The sequence below is a fragment of the Lissotriton helveticus genome, chromosome 5_1, assembly GCF_964261635.1.
Source record: "Lissotriton helveticus chromosome 5_1, aLisHel1.1, whole genome shotgun sequence".
Lineage (NCBI taxonomy): Eukaryota > Metazoa > Chordata > Amphibia > Caudata > Salamandridae > Lissotriton > Lissotriton helveticus.
This window is the reverse complement of record NC_136065.1, coordinates 2135385435-2135400802: the sequence shown is the minus strand read 5'-3', so window position 1 is coordinate 2135400802 and position 15368 is coordinate 2135385435. Positions and strand designations below refer to the sequence as shown.

Here is a 15368-nt window from a genome sequence, read left to right as displayed (position 1 = left end):
ACAGTTTAGGGGCGGTTCCTTTCGTCGCTCCGGTAACAGGGGAGCTTCTAGGGGACAAGCGTCGCAACAAGCCCAATACACCAAAGGAGGCACACAAACCACCTATAACAAGAACAATAGGGGTGGATACCGTGGGAACAGCACCAAAGGCAGAGGACGAGGAAATACTAATGCCAGATCCTCCGCCACTAACAAACAGTGACGTCTTGTCACTGCCCCCCGACCATATAACACCGGTCGGGGGAAGACTTCAGCAGTTCCTGCCAGTCTGGGAAAGCATTACCACGGACAGGTGGGTGAGACAACTTATACAACACGGATATTGTCTAGAACTAACCTCCACTCCACCCAACATACCTCCAAAGCACCGTCCTATGTCCGCAGAGCACATGCACTTATTGCAGCAAGAAGTCATCTCCATGCTGCAAAAAGGGGCCATAGAACTCGTGCCTTTAGAACAACAGGGTACAGGGGTGTACTCACTGTACTTCTTAATCCCAAAAAAGGATGGGTCTCTCAGGCCCATTCTAGACCTCAGACCCTTGAACCAATACATCCTATCAGAACACTTTCACATGCTCACTTTGCAGCAAGTTCTGCCGTTGCTCAGTCAGGGAGATTTCCTAGCAACCCTACATCTGAAGGATGCCTATTTCCACATTCCCATTCACCCCAGTCACAGGAAATATCTCAGGTTCACCATCAACAACCAGCATTACCAGTTCAAGGTCCTGCCTTTCGGGGTCACTACAGCCCCCAGAGTGTTTACCAAGTGCTTAGCAACAGTGGCAGCGCATCTTCGGAGACAACACATCCACGTCTATCCATATCTGGACGACTGGCTTGTCCAGGCAAAGTCGGCCCAGCAATGTGCCAGCCACATGTCCCGCACAATTCACCTCCTACACAGTCTAGGATTTTCACTAAATTACCAGAAGTCTCATCTTCAACCCGCACCTGTACAACAGTATTTAGGCGCAGAAATAAACACTCTCACTGCCACAGCACAACCGAACTCAGCGAGAGTCCACAGCATGCAGGTGCTGATTCAAAAATTCAGGCCACAACACTCACTCCAAGCGCAAGTGTTCATGCAACTAATAGGCATGATGGCCTCCTGCATCTTTATAGTCCCTCACGCAAGGCTACACATGCGTCCGCTTCAGGAATGCTTAGCACACCAGTGGAACCAGGCTCAGGGACAGCTGAAATACCTAGTGTTGGTGACCGGTCGTGCATACAACTCTCTGCATTGGTGGAACCCACAAAACCTTTGCAGGGGACGACCGTTCCAGGAGCCTGTACCACAGATTGTGCTAATGGCGGACGCATCTCTCCAGGGCTGGGAAGCGCATGTCCTCAATTACACTGTGCAGGGACTATGGACAACGCAGCAGAAAAGGTTGCACATCAACCTACTGGAACTGATGGCAATCTTCCTGGCAATGAAGGCATTCAAGTTGCATCTGTGCAACAAAGTCGTGCTGATCCGGACGGACAACATGACTGCGATGTATTACATTCAAAAGCAGGGAGGGACACACTCTCCACAATTGTCACACCTAGCACAGTGCATGTGGAAGTGGGCCATTCAGAGGAACATGTTCCTCATGGCGGAACACCTCCCAGGCAGGGACAACCAGATGGCGGACCTGCTCAGCAGACACAGCCATCAGATGCACGAGTGGGAGATACATCCCTCGGTGCTACAACCATACTTCCAGCAGTGGGGTCATCCAGAGATAGACCTATTCGCCACACAAGAAAACTCAAAATGCCGCACCTTCGCCGCCAGGTTCCCACACCCGCAGTCTCAGGGCAATGCAATATGGATGAACTGGTCAAACAGATTTGCGTACGCTTTTCCTCCAGCACCTCTCATACCGCTGGTAGCGCGCAAACTAAGGCAGCGCTCAATGACACTCATCCTGGTTGCTCCAACGTGGGCAAGGCAAGCATGGTACACCACGTTCCTGGAACTTTCAGTGGTGCCCCACCAGCGACTGAGACTCACACCCAGTCTCCTCACTCAGAGCCATGGAGACATTCAGCACCCAGATCTGCAACAGTTGAGCCTTGCAATATGGCTCCTGAGGTCATAGAGTTTGGCTACCTGAACCTGCCCCCTGACTGTATGGACATCATCAAGGAGGCTCGGCGACCTACCACCAGGGCATGCTATGCGGCGAAATGGAAGCGTTTTGTCATCTATTGTTCCAATAATGACATAAATCCACTGGATGCTTCCATGCAAAACATCATATGTTATTTATTGCACCTACACAGATGCAATCTGGCCTATAGTTCTATCAGGATACATTTAGCTGCAATGGCAGCTTATCTTCAGAACCGACAGCACCTTTCGCTTTTCAAAGTGCCCGCCATTAAAGCTTTTATGGAGGGACTCAAAAGGGTAATTCCTCCAAGACACCCGCCTTCGCCTGTCTGGAACCTAAACATAGTCCTCACCAGGCTCATGGGTCCACCGTTTGAACCTCTTCACTCTTGTGAGATACAATTTCTTACATGGAAAGTGGCTTTTTTGGTAGCGATAACGTCGCTAAGACGGGTTAGTGAGCTGCAAGCCCTCACTATTCAGGAGCCTTTCATTCAGATTCACGCTAATAGGGTAGTGCTGCGTACCAACCCTAAATTTATGCCTAAGGTGGTGTCACAGTTCCACATTAACCAAACTATTGAACTGCCAGTATTCTTCCCAAATCCTGATTCAGTGGCAGACAGAGCACTACACACACTGGATGTTAAAAGGGCTCTCCTGTATTACATAGACAGGACTAAAGATTTCAGGAAAACTAAACAACTGTTTGTTGCCTTCTCTCCACAGCACAAGGGCAACCCCATTTCAAAATCAGGTATAGCCAGATGGATTGTTAAGTGCATTCAAATCTGTTCAAAAGGCTAAACGCACATTAACAGTTCCCCCACGAGCGCATTCAACACGCAAGTTAGGGGCATCCATGGCTTTCCTAGGTAACATTCCTCTAGAGGACATATGTAGAGCAGCCACATGGACCACCATACACACATTCACCAAACACTACTGCGTGGATGTACACTCCAAACAGCAAGCTGCTGTAGGACAGGCTGTCCTCAGAACTCTTTTTCAGACTGCTGCAGCTGGCACGGGCAACCGCCGCTAAGCAGGGTACTACTATTTATTCTATGCACAGATATAAATTCAGCAGCCCACATGCCTCGAACGGAATATGCTACTTACCAGTATGCATCTGTTCTTAGCATGTAGGGCTGCTGACATTTATATCGCCCGCCCTCCTCCCCGGTGCCTGTCGCAGCTGTAGCACTCAGAATTATTCTCAAGCATGGTCATCACTTACTATATCACACTCCATCTCTGCCACAATGGCGAAAAGCAATCTGAGCATGGAGAGGATGCCCATGCACACTGTAGTCCAGGGGAGGAGCCACCTATCTCGTGATACTTCGAAGACTCTTCCAGGACAACAATGTGCAATCATCCGGACCCAACACTAGGCGCGATCTATGCACAGATATAAATGTCAGCAGCCCTACATGCCAAGAACAGATGCATACTGGTAAGTAGCATATTCCATAAAAGTGATTGTAATAGAGTTTAATAAAGTTTTATTGTTTAAAAAAAGTTAGTCTTCAAAAAAAAACACAATTTTCGAGCTACAAAATGGAGCCATAGAACCATCCATAATGGCTCTGCAGTCCACCTGAGGAGCCTAGTGCTCAAGCCAGGAGTACTTGAACTCCTTGGACGCAGGTTCATTTCCCCCACGGTGCGGGAGAAATAAACGGCGGGTGGGATTCAGACGGCTCCCGGCCGTCGTGCGCACAAGCCCACTGTGACGCACCGGGAGCCATCACGAGCAAGGGGTTAAAAGCATACGGTAAGCTTTCCTGGGGCCATTGATTTAATAACCGAGGAGACTTGCTGGTTTTTTATTCTGTGTCCCCCCGAACCACAACATTGAAAATAAAATGCTTTGCGGTGCTCCTGTCTGTTCAAGGGGCACCATCAGGATCTAAAAAATGCAATCAAGAAGCTGTGGCAGGCATTATTGGGAAATTCGTCATGAGGGGTGAATAATAAATGATATATACAACCCCTGTTTAAGAGCCATAATGTGTGTGCATGTATGCGTTGCATATATTTCAACACATACATGATGTTTGTAATACCCAGTGCCCATCACCGTTGTGTAATTATAGCTAGAGTCTTTTTTTGGTTGGCAGTGCTTGACAAATCTACACACAACGTTCCAGAACAAAGGTTCATCCACTTTGGCTCCTTCATGGAAAGGTTTATGACGATCTGGGAAAGTGGGGAGTGGGAAGGGGAGGTTTATCAAGCAAAGGGGGTGATCTCAAAACTTCAATATTCCATGTGTATTCACGTACAGAAGCTTGCTCTCTGATCCAGAACAAACGGCTGAGATCCGAGTTAAACTAAATTTGACAAAAAGTTAGGCCTCTACTCAGAGCGTGTTTTTTGTTATTTTGTGTAAATCTGTTCAGCAGTTTTGGAGAAATTAACATTTAAAAAGGTTTTTGGGTGGTCATGAAGAGGCTAAGGCCGGTATAAAGTTAGCGATATCTGGACCGTTCGGCTCTGACTGGCTGTTCAAAGTGGATGGGGCGGATCTTGATTGGCTGGCCTCAATATGGCGAATATCTTGACAGGACTCGAGGTTCAGTCGTGAGGTTGGGCGCTCGCTGGGTTTTGGGCCCAGAGTTTATCATATCATTTAACATGTCGTGAATTATGTAATATGTGAGGTCATAAGCAGTGCATTACGGGGACTCAATTTATATTTAGTTCACTAATCTATCACTGGTGAATTTCAGTGATTTATAGGAGTCCAAACTTGAGTTATAATCTCAGTTCAACTCTATACCATCACTTTAACCTTATTTTTTTTCAATCTTGATTTGTCTGTCTATCTATAATAGATATAAAAATCTATTGTTTTTGACAGTTCTCTCCTTATTAGCTCCTCCCTGCCCCTGCTCTCCAGAACTACTTAAAGATACTTCTGCCTTCCGCCTAATGTATCATTCGCTCTCCTCTTCTTACAATGCTTTGTACCTTTTTCAGGTTTGTTGTATCCTGCATACCCAGCTGGTTCTGGGGTCCAATGGTGACATTGGAGGACTGTCTTGCTGCCTTTTTTGCTGCTGATGAGTTAAAAGGTGAGGCTGAATACATGATGCCTTTCTGAATGTGTGGATGTGAAACGGGCACTTTGATTTCTTTGCACAGACAAAGCCCTTACTGCTCACTCAACGGGAAAAGAATTTGGCCTTGATCATTTATTTATTTATTTGAAAAGTTTCATAAAGCGCGAACATGACCCTTACACATATTCGATCACTGTACAGAGTGGCGAAAGCCGGAATAAAACAACACAATGAAACAAATACGGTCGTAAAATAATCACATGGACAAACGGTGGGGGGGGGGGACAATCATGTCAAGGGGGAGGAGAGTAAGCCCGATCAGAGGGGCCAGTACAGTTTCAGCAGGACCATAGAACGAGATAACAAGTAAACAGAAAGCAAAAATTCAAACAACACAGTATAACAGAAGCATCAAACATTGGTAGAGAGGAGTCTGGGGAAGGTAAGTCCAGTTAATGCTGTTGATGTTCCCTCCGGATTAGCCATTTGACCTAGGCCCAATATTGCTGCTAAATATGTGCGCATAAACAAGGATACTGCCCTGGGTATGGGGATGTGCTCTCCTCTTTTTTTCTCGTCAGACAGACACAGACAAGCACACACACTCGCTCTCCGGCAAGGGGCCTCCTTTTGTTGTTGCCACAAATCAAGACGATAGCCCTAGCACTGCCTTAACAAACTGCAAACATCATGGCCCTGAAGGAGGCAGTGTCCTGATGTCTGCATCTCCATGTCCCTAGCTCACCCTATGCAGGACAGGGCCCTGATCTTGTACACAAATGGAACCAATTGGGGCAGGGAGGCTCCTTCAAATAGGCCTTCTTGAAATGTCAGCATAGAATTCAAAGGTCTGTGCTTTAATTTCCTATTTTTCCCCTAAAGGTTAAGTGGAGATACCTTGTGATGTGGGTCACACGTGTGTTTATGTTCTCTATCTCATCACTTCTTTCTCTGCTTGCAGGAGATAACATGTACAGCTGTGAACGCTGTAAGAAGTAAGTGGACCTCCTGTTTCAGTAGTTTACTCTCTGATGCATGTGGTACCTACTCTTGTCTACATATGCAATGTGAACAGTTTCTTTTCCCAAACTCCTCCCTGTCAGACATGATTACTGTCCATATTCTGAGTTCTAATAGATGTGTGCTCTGTAGGATGACTGCCTCCCTGCAGGTCATAAATGACGCTCTTTCCAGTCCTGGACATTTCTGTGATAGCGTAATGCATCCTGCGTGCTGTAGTCTGGTTTACTTCCATTGAACTAATTAGACTAACACCCGAAATCGATGATTTATAGGTGAAAGGTTCATGACAATAGACAGTGTCCATATTGACCTGAAGTGAGGTTATCACACTAGAGATCTCCCACCCTCATCTGGGCACTAACCTTTTATAGATGGCTGTCACCTTGTGCCCTCTTGTGAGTGGGTGCCGTAGCTATCTTTCTGTTGCGGAGGTCAGTTATGATGGATGTCACCTCACACCCTCTTATCTGTTGGGAGGCTAAGCTTTCATGAGTGTCAGCATTTCATTTCTCCTCTGATGTGAGGTATTGTCTCCTGCCTTGGTTGTGACTGCTTATGGGTGGGTGTCCTCTGTCACCTGGAAGCAGAGTTCTGATCTGTGGTGGTGGGATCCTGCCTCACTCTCTATTAAGCTCTGAGAGGTGAGGATGGGGCCTCCTCTCCCAAGGCTGGGTGCTTAGCTCTGTTTGCTGAGAGGGTTACCTCTTGTGCTCTGCTGAATGCTGAGCTCTAATGTCTGCCTTTTCTTGCAGGTTGCGGAATGGAGTGAAGTACTGTAAAGTTCTCAGGTTGCCTGAGGTATGTAACCTTTTCCTTAACAGTCGCCTTTTTGTCCACCTTTTTCATTGGTTTGACCATAGTTAACTAGACGATGAGAGCACATCAGCCAAATAGGCCCACTGCTTGTTTTCACTGACTGGCTTACTCCTTTTGAGAGAGTGAGGTGGAGCTAGGAGTGAAGAGATCTTTAGGGGTTGTAAGGTGTAGCTTTTGTTGTAATTTTCCTCTTGTACTCTTTCCTTTTTGTTCACATATGTGCATCTGTGTACGCATCTTACGCGTACAAATGTAGCCTTCACATTTGTCAGTTCATGGCTGTGCTTGGGCAGTGATCTACAAGTCACTAGCATCAACAGCACCTGTCATGTAGTTAGTACCAAATATTTTTCATTGTGACGACTGCAGATATGATAGTTGCATAGTGTGGTGGATTATTTTGTTCTGTGGGGTAGGAATTCCTGTACTCAGACATGCCTTTTATTTTTGTGTATTCCTCTTGTTTCACTGGATGTCTAAAGACATCTGTCAGCAAGTCTTTTTTCTGTAGTTACAGAGTTTGTTTTATTCTACAACGCAGACATGCAGAATTCCTGTTCGCGGTTGCCTTTTCGACCGTTGTGCCAGATCTAATGTCCATTTGGTAGCTGGGAGACGTCTTTGTGAGAACCACCACACACTTTAAACCAACGTCAAAGAATTGTCTGCTGCTGTACGACCGCTTCCATCCACGCCACCTACGTGACATTCTCCCCTACGGGCAGTTTCTTTGCCTCAGGAGAAACTGCACCAGCCTCACTGACTATAAGAGACAAGCCTCAGACCTAAAAACAAAACTCTCCCATCGCAAGTAACCGGCGCCCATCATAGATAGGGCCATGAAAGGGCACGCAATAACAACAGGGAAGCCTTATTGGAAGATAAAGTTCACAAAGATTCAGACGCCAGACCCATCTGCGTGACTACTTACAACACTCATTCCAATATGATTTCTAAAATTGTGAACAAGCATTGGAGAACCCTCGTCTGTGCTGACCTACACCTGGAGAAACCTTTGTTCGCACACAAGAGAGGCAGGAATCTCAAGGACATGTTGGTCCACACACCACCGTGCCAGGCACAGCGACACCAACAAACAATCTCACACTACAACCAATCCAGGGCCAGCATCCCTGCGGCAATTGTAGCTCATGTCACCTGACCAAAAAGAGTAGATGGATTAAACTCTGTAATGTCAGCACTTGGGAACAAAGGAAGTTCACAAATTGTAACAGCCGCAACGTGGTGTACATGATTACGTGTCCCTGCAGGCGTGAATACATTGGCACGACTTATCGACCAGCCAAGATCAGAATCGGGGAGCACAAAAGTAATGTTCGATTTAAAAAGAGAACCACGAAAATGTCTTCTTATTTCCTGTCAGAAACCCACACAGTTAATGACCTGCAGTGGACAATCATTGAACAGCTACCATCAGAGACTGCCCTATTGGAGAAGGAACAACGTTGGGTGTTTCGCCTTGGCACGGACACCATTGGTCTCAATGATAATATCCCTTGGAACCAGCTAAACTAAATGATCAGGCATTCTATGGGTGAATCTGTGAGATCGGGGTGTCACATTAATACCTACCCCTGGAGCTGACTGCCCCTTACCCCAGTCCTACTGGACAGTGCTCTTTGATTTATCTCACCCTTTTTCTGCTGGTTAGTTAGTTGCAACTACGAGGAAATGAACGGGCACATCACAGACGCGTGTTGTTTGTTCTACAGCTGACAAATTGACACTGACCTTCAGTGGTCATCACCACTGTTTGTTAAGGAATCAGCGCGATTTCCTTTTCATAATTACTGGCCTCATTTTAATCTACATACTTGTGGGCCTCTTTGGTTTTATGTGTGTGTTTCAGTTTTATTAACACCCATCCCCTTTTTTTCACAAACGCTCCTTTTTCTAACAAACCAACGAGAGAAACTTTATCTCTCACTGAGTGAAAGACGGGTCTATTGCACAGCCGCATCACCCCTCAGAGGGCAGTGGTCTAGTTTTTTTATCCATTACCGCTACACGCATGTGCATTAGAACAGCTGCACACGCTGAGTGCAGCCGCTATGTGTGTTGCGCTACAGCCTCCAAACCATAGCGGGTCTCGATCCCGAGTATCGACACTCTGGGACTGTGGCTCACTTACGACACTTAGGTTTTTGCATGTAACCTTCCCAGGTGGGGCAGGTCCTCGAGGCAATTATAGAGAGTATAGATACGGCACCTTCCCGACTCCTCAATTCACCAACGGAGCCGCGGGAGGGAAGTTTGTAACAGGTAGCACCACTACGTTTGTAAGTACGGCATAGCCGCTTTGTCAGCTGGATAAACGGTGACCACAACCTAGTGAGTATCTCCAACACTGTTTTTTCGACGTTGTCTCCTTACAGAGGGTCATTGAGCACGGGGTCCCCTCCGTTTTCCTTCACAGGCTCATTATGCCATTGGCTTCATTTAGCAAGTATGCGTTCTACCATTTATATCCCACTGTATTACTTTTTACCATCAGTATGGAGGTTCGACAACGACCAAAGACGCAAAGACCCCTATGATGAAGCATGACACCAAGGGCCCTTCGGTGTGTGAGGGATATTTAAAGAACACTGTGTGCATCCCACCATTTTAGAAGGCACACCCCCTTGTTTTTTTCTGTCTTTCACCTATCTTATATGGGTGGATTCTCTTTGTTTATTAGCATGTTAAACCATGACACATTAAATACCCAAAATTCTAAAGCATTAAAAACTAAACAACCACTTTTATTTATTTATTGATTCAGGTCTTAAAAAATCTATAATTATAATGCCTCAAAAAACTATGTGAAATGCACAAAATGGAGAAACACTTATACTGTATTTTGAACCTTAAATTTACTTTGAAGATGTGCACAAGCAAATTAGGAGTTGTTTGACCTTATAAAGGATAGTAATAAACTGAAAATACAGCACAGAATTTTGTCCTGTTGGTCTGTCTTGTAGTTATAGCCTGTGCTTAGGTGCGCCACCCAAAGTAACTCACTGGTCTTCTGGCAAGCTAAAATTATTTTATGGCAATTGCGAGAAGTGAATTCTGGTTTTCCGCTTAGATTGCTTAAAAACATTTGAACAAAACATCCTGCTTTGCAAACATATACTGTGTAACTGGATCAAGGAAAACTTTGTCACTCTACACTGAATATACAAGGAAAGCCATCTTAGACATTTGGCTGTGCTCGAAAGCAGCAGCACCTCTAGTCCTGAAAACATGAGCCTTCATAGAAAGCAAAACATTGAATACCGTCAGCTGGGCTCATTAGCAGGAAACCCTCATATTTATGGCAGTGTAAACGGATACCATGGTACAATAATCGACTGCTAGCACCCCCACATTCAATAATGGGTGCATCCACTAGCGTACTAACCCCGTTGATAAATTATATCAGATTTCGGAACGCATGAGAAACATGTTCATGTTAAATCATGAAAAGCGTGCACAAATCATTTTGGGCATGAATGAAATTACTAACAAATCCATAAAGTAATGTCAACTATTAATGGAAAATATTTGAAAACAATTAAACTTAAATCAATGCTCTTGTATAACAAGTAGTAGTGAAGGAAACCGTGCATCTCATAGCGCATACTCTGATAAAGACATCTAGGTGCAGATTCCTTACCTTAGAGTTACCCAGACGTCAGGCTGGATTCAGAAGACTTTTGCTCAAGCAATACCCTTGCGCACTTGTAGGTTGTATCAGTCCGCTCTGCATGACGTTGTTGCATTCGTCTGCACCTGAAGTGACGTTGCATCACCTACATAGACGCCACCTCGGTGCGCTGATGTCTGTTTCGTTTTTACTGCGCCAGCTATGGCAGATCCGCGAAGAGAACTACCCTCTCACTTTTCGACGTTTTATCGACGATTTTTGGTGTGTAGGTTTTTCCACCATGTCGATGAAGACTTCTGGATTCAAACTGCGCGTCACCTGCCATCGCACCATGTCAGTGACGGAGCCACATTAATTTGTCGCTGGTCCCTGGACTGCGACCACGATCTAATGTCGTACTCCGATTGTCGGGCCATGTCTCCGAAAGCTTTGAAGGAGTAGTCCCTAAAGCTCCTCAGCTCTACACCATTTGTCCTGGAGGTCTTGTTCTCGGGCCCGGTTGAGAGGAAGGTCCGGGCACGTCTCTGAGAGTCCGAAGTCCTTGCCTCCCACTGAAAGTTATCGGTTCAGTCAGTTAAGAGATATAAGAGATACAAGATGTCGAAGTGTGCTTCAACCTCTCCGTTTATCGGCCGACGTGATGGAACAGCCTCAGCTCTCTAGGCCTCATTCTGTGGAACCTGTACCTGGGTCAGCTCAGCTCCGCACTTCCTGCCTATCCAAGAGCCAGAGTGACCCCCACCCAGCTTAAATTAATTCAATGACGCCATGTACTTCATATTTGGTTGACCTGATCCACCCGGCGCACCTTCAGGCCCCGGATGCTCAGAGGGGACTCCATCAGGTTCCACGCCAGTGGCTCTGCAGCCGATTACCCCCAATAGATCTGGTGGTGGGTCTGGACCTGCGCTGGTAGTGCCACTGACACCTTGCCTGGCACTGGCCCATGCGCTGAGCACCCATTCTTATTACCCGATGAACCAAAGCCAGATCGATGCCAATTCTGGCGCTTTGGTCCTAGGTTGGTTCCTCAGCCCTATTTTGAAGGACTTGGAATGGAGGTAGAATAGGAGAGGTCGCTGAACCCTTTACAAGACCAGCCTGAGCACGAAATGGACTGGTGTGAGGAACTGGGTGAGACCAGTGGACTGGATACCTCAGCAGATTCTAGCTTGCTTGCTACCCCTACCATGCTACAGAGGAGGGAACTTCAAATGCCATGGTGGTGAGAAGGGCTGCTGAGGTCCTAGACCTTCAGCTCCCTTCGGTGGAAGTCAAGACAAAGATCTTGACAGAGGTCCTGCAGGCAGGTGTCTCTTCCACGAAACCCCTCTTGCTTTTCAACGAGGCCTTGATTGATGTCCTTCTGTGAACCTGGTCGAAGACCAGCCCAGGGGCTCCTGTGAATAGGGCGAATGCCCGCCGCCAATGCCCTGCTCTGGGGGACCCAAAATTCCTCACTAACCACCCTACCGGAGAGCTTGGTGGCCAAAGACTCTACCACGCATAGTGCGTTCCCTTCCGCACCTCCGGACAGGGAATCAAAGATGCTGGATAGTTAGGGCAAGACAATGTTTCTTCCGCCATTCTTGCATTACGGTCAGTGATCATGGTATGCCTGTTGGTGCGTTACGGCCATTCCTTGTGGGAAATGGTTGCACAAGGGCTGCCACAGGTCCTGGAGGAGACCCGGGCCATTCTCTCCCAAGCAGTATCAGGGGAGAGAGATGCAGTAAAGTTCACCATTCGTTGTGGGCTTGACACCATGGACTTGCTGGGCAGATCGATGTCTTTGGTGGCTATTCTCCACTCCTGGCTGAGAACTTCTGGCTTTTCTGTGGATATCCAGGCTTCCCTTATGGACATGCCCTTTGCTAGTACCCGTCTCTTTGGAGACCGTGCATGCATAGATCTAGAACGCTTTAAGGACTCACAGGCTACCGCCAAGTCCTCGGACCTCTCAGTGACCACCTGTTCCTAGTCTGCTTTTTGCCCCTTCTGTGGCCACGGAAGGGGCTATCAGCCGCACCAGCCATAAGTCAACCACAAGACCGTGCAAGTTTAGCAACCTCTCTGCAGCCTTGGGCGTGGCTCCTTTCAACCCCGTGGGTTGGGCTGTCTGCGGTCAAGTTGGTCCATCCCTCCCACTGCAGCCTCCAATACTTCCTAGTTCGGCCCTTCAAGTTGATGGGTGGCCAGTTGGTGGTAGGATCAGCCATCGCCTCCACCACTGGCAAAACATCACATCGTACAGGTGGGTTCTTAAGAGTGGCTGATGGAGGACCACCTGAACTTTCTTCAAGAGGAAGTCCGGACTCTCTTGGCCAAAGGGAACCATAGAAAGGGTTCAGACGCCAGAAGTAAGCTGTGGTTGCTATTCACGTTCCTTTCTAGAGTCAAAAAAGGGAAAGGGCCTTCGTCGTATTCTAGATCTGCAAACCCTCAACTACTTCCTCAAAAAGTAAAAGTTCAAGATGCTCACTATGGCTCAGGTCTTATCTGCATTAAATCCACGAGACTGGTTGGTAGCATTGGAATTACGGGACGCCTATTTTCACATTCCCATCCTGCCTGCCCATCGGGGTTACCTGTGGTTCACGGTAGGCCACTAGCACTTTCAGTTCACAGTGCTCCCCTTTGGCCCTAACAGCGCCCCTCTGGTGTTTACCAAGTTGATGGCAGTGGTTGCCGCTCATCTGTGCAGATCAAGGGTGCCAGTCTTTCCCCTATGTCGACAACTGGCTGTTGAAGGCGAGCTCACCCCAGGCTATCCTCTCCCACCTCCAGACTCTGACAAATCTCCTACTTTCACTGGGGTTCACTATCAATGTGCAGAGGTCACATCTGACTTCCTCTCACAAGCTCCCTTTCATCGGAGTTTTGGGCCTATCCTCCTGAGCGGCGAGTATGGAATATTCAGGCTATGATACCGATGTTTCAGCCTGTATTATGGATTTCGGTGAGACTGACTGAGGCTGCTGGGCCTCATGGCTTCCTGCTAGTGACACATGCCAGACGGCATATGCAGGCTCTGCAGTGGGGCATGAAGTTCTTTTCAACATGGTCCAGATCTCAAAGGGAACTGCACATGACTAGCAGTGGTGGGTGACCTGCCGCAACTGAGGCAGACTCTTCTCCCTTCCCCAACTAGATCACACAGTAATGACAGATGCGTCACTCCTGGGGTGGTGCAGCTTCCTGGGAGAGGTGAAGATCAGCGGACTTTAGTCTCAGGCATAATCTGAACTCCACATCAACTTGCTGGAGCTCAGAGCGATATGCTTGGCATTGAAAGCCTTTCTTCTTCCATCAAGAGAAAGCTGGTTCAGATGTTCATGGACAACACCATAGCCATCTGGTACGACAATAAAAAGGGCGGGTGGGGTCGAGACCTTTGTCATGAGACCCTGCGTCTCTGGACATGGCAGGAACAGCAGGGCATATATCCCTGGTGGTTCAACACCTGGCAGGTTCCCTGAATGCCAGGGCGGACAAACACAGCCATCGAAGCCTTGCGGATCACAAATGGCGTATCAATCCGGAAGGGGCAAAAGGTCTCCTTCAGAAGTGGGTAGCGCCTTTGTTAGTTCTGTTTGCCTCCGCAGAGAAAGCACAATATCAGTATTTTTGCACGCTGGAAATCCATAGCTGCGGCAACAAATGATGGACTGAATGCTGAATAATTCAAACCTTCCCCCGGTCAAGAGATCTGGGTTAAATCCATCATTCTTTTGCTAAATCTTTGATTTATTCAGCATTCTATCCATCATTTGTTGCTGCTGCACTTTTTGCCCTAAGTGGGATGGGTATTCTCAGACATGAGTACCTTGCTCGCTTTGCCACTGGATCCAAGCTTGCCTGGCGATTTTTCCGTTCCTGTCCAGAAAACCAAGATGTAGCACTTCCATTCTTTGATCTCCTTAAAGAAGGGATTGGTCTCCGTCAATATGTGAGATGCTTTAAAATGCACTATGTACAAGCATGCCAGGCTCAGCGCAAAAGTACTGCTCATGCATGTTCCGTGGGTCTGGTGATACAGTTGGTTCTGATATTTGAAAAAGTTGTTTTTAAGGGCTATCTCTGTACACTCCATCATGAAGTCAATGTGTGAAGGTGTTGTAGATGTGGTTGCTCTAAGGAGTTCCTCAATGACCCTCATGGTAGCTTCCTGTGGAATATTGGTATGTAGGGCCTCTACAGCCAATGTTACAAGTAGGGTGATCTCTTGTGGATCCGGGAGATTCTTAATGAGGCAGAGGGTTTCTTTTGTGTCTTTCAAGAATGAGGGTGTTTTCTGGACCAGGGGTTGTAGGAAATTATCACAGGATCGACTTGGGGGTTCCAAAAGAGAGTTTATGCCAGGCATGATGGGTCTGCCGGGTGGTGGTATGGTATTCTTATGAATATTGGGCAAGACGTAAAGGTAAGGAGTGGTCAATGTGGTTTTAACCAAGAAATCTGCTTCATTTCGTTAGATCCTTCCATTCGTGAATGCCTCGTTGACCATGATGCCTTTGCAAGTGTCTCAGTGGGATCTCAGTGGGATCTGTTTCCAGTTTTCTGTAATACTTGTTATTGGCAAGGTGTTTCTGGCATTCAGTGTCGTAGTCGTCAGTGTTTAAGAGGACAATGGGGCCGTCCTTGTCAGCCGGTTTTATGATGATGTCAGGGTCGTCGTTGAGGTCCTTGA

General features: G+C 47.1%; 1 protein-coding gene across 1 annotated transcript in view; it reads left to right on the top strand.

The window, feature by feature from the left end:
* Positions 1-15368, top strand: part of USP20 (ubiquitin specific peptidase 20) — a 352979-nt gene that overhangs the window by 220681 nt on the left and 116930 nt on the right. The window contains exons 14-16 of the mRNA XM_078646239.1: positions 5105-5199; positions 6149-6182; positions 6963-7008. Coding sequence (XP_078502365.1) covers positions 5105-5199; positions 6149-6182; positions 6963-7008 — 175 coding nt within the window. The remainder of the gene's footprint in view (positions 1-5104; positions 5200-6148; positions 6183-6962; positions 7009-15368) is intronic.